This window comes from Haliaeetus leucocephalus, unplaced genomic scaffold, assembly GCF_000737465.1.
Source record: "Haliaeetus leucocephalus isolate CR32 unplaced genomic scaffold, Haliaeetus_leucocephalus-4.0 Scaffold416, whole genome shotgun sequence".
Taxonomy (NCBI): domain Eukaryota; kingdom Metazoa; phylum Chordata; class Aves; order Accipitriformes; family Accipitridae; genus Haliaeetus; species Haliaeetus leucocephalus.
The window spans coordinates 6,302-6,669 of record NW_010972852.1 but is presented as its reverse complement, the minus strand read 5'-3'; the positions used below and the strand labels follow the sequence as shown (position 1 = coordinate 6,669).

The window sequence follows — 368 nt, the reverse complement described above, 5'->3', positions numbered from 1 at the left end:
CTCCCTGTACCCGCTCCGTGTCCCCGCGCTCTTGCTGGGGCACGGGGGGGGGGACGATGACACATGGGGGTGACAGGGAGGGTGCTGGCAAGTCCCCCAAGTCCCCCTCGTGTCCCCCCGTGTCCCCCTGCAGCCCCTCCATGTCCCCACCCCGCTCTTGGGGACACCAAGGGACCCTGGGGGGGACACACACAGGGTGATGGGGGGGTACCAGCACCCCCAGAACACCCCATGTCCCCTCTGTGCCCCCCGCCGTGTCCCTCTGTAGCCCCTCCACGTCCCCACCCCACTCTTGGGGACCCTGGGGGGGGGCATGGAGTTAAGGGGGGGGGCACTGGCATCCCTAAGCCCCTTCTTTGTCCCCCCCC

The 368-nt window shown here is 70.1% G+C and overlaps 1 protein-coding gene across 1 annotated transcript in view; it reads right to left on the bottom strand.

The window, feature by feature from the left end:
- Positions 1-315, bottom strand: part of LOC104835896 (histone acetyltransferase KAT5-like) — a gene marked incomplete at its 3' end in the record, with an annotated part of 13,361 nt that extends 13,046 nt beyond the window's left edge. The window contains exon 1 of the mRNA XM_010574132.1: positions 291-315. Within this exon, the coding sequence (XP_010572434.1) occupies positions 291-315 (25 nt within the window). The remainder of the gene's footprint in view (positions 1-290) is intronic.
- Between the last annotated feature and the right edge of the window lie 53 nt (positions 316-368).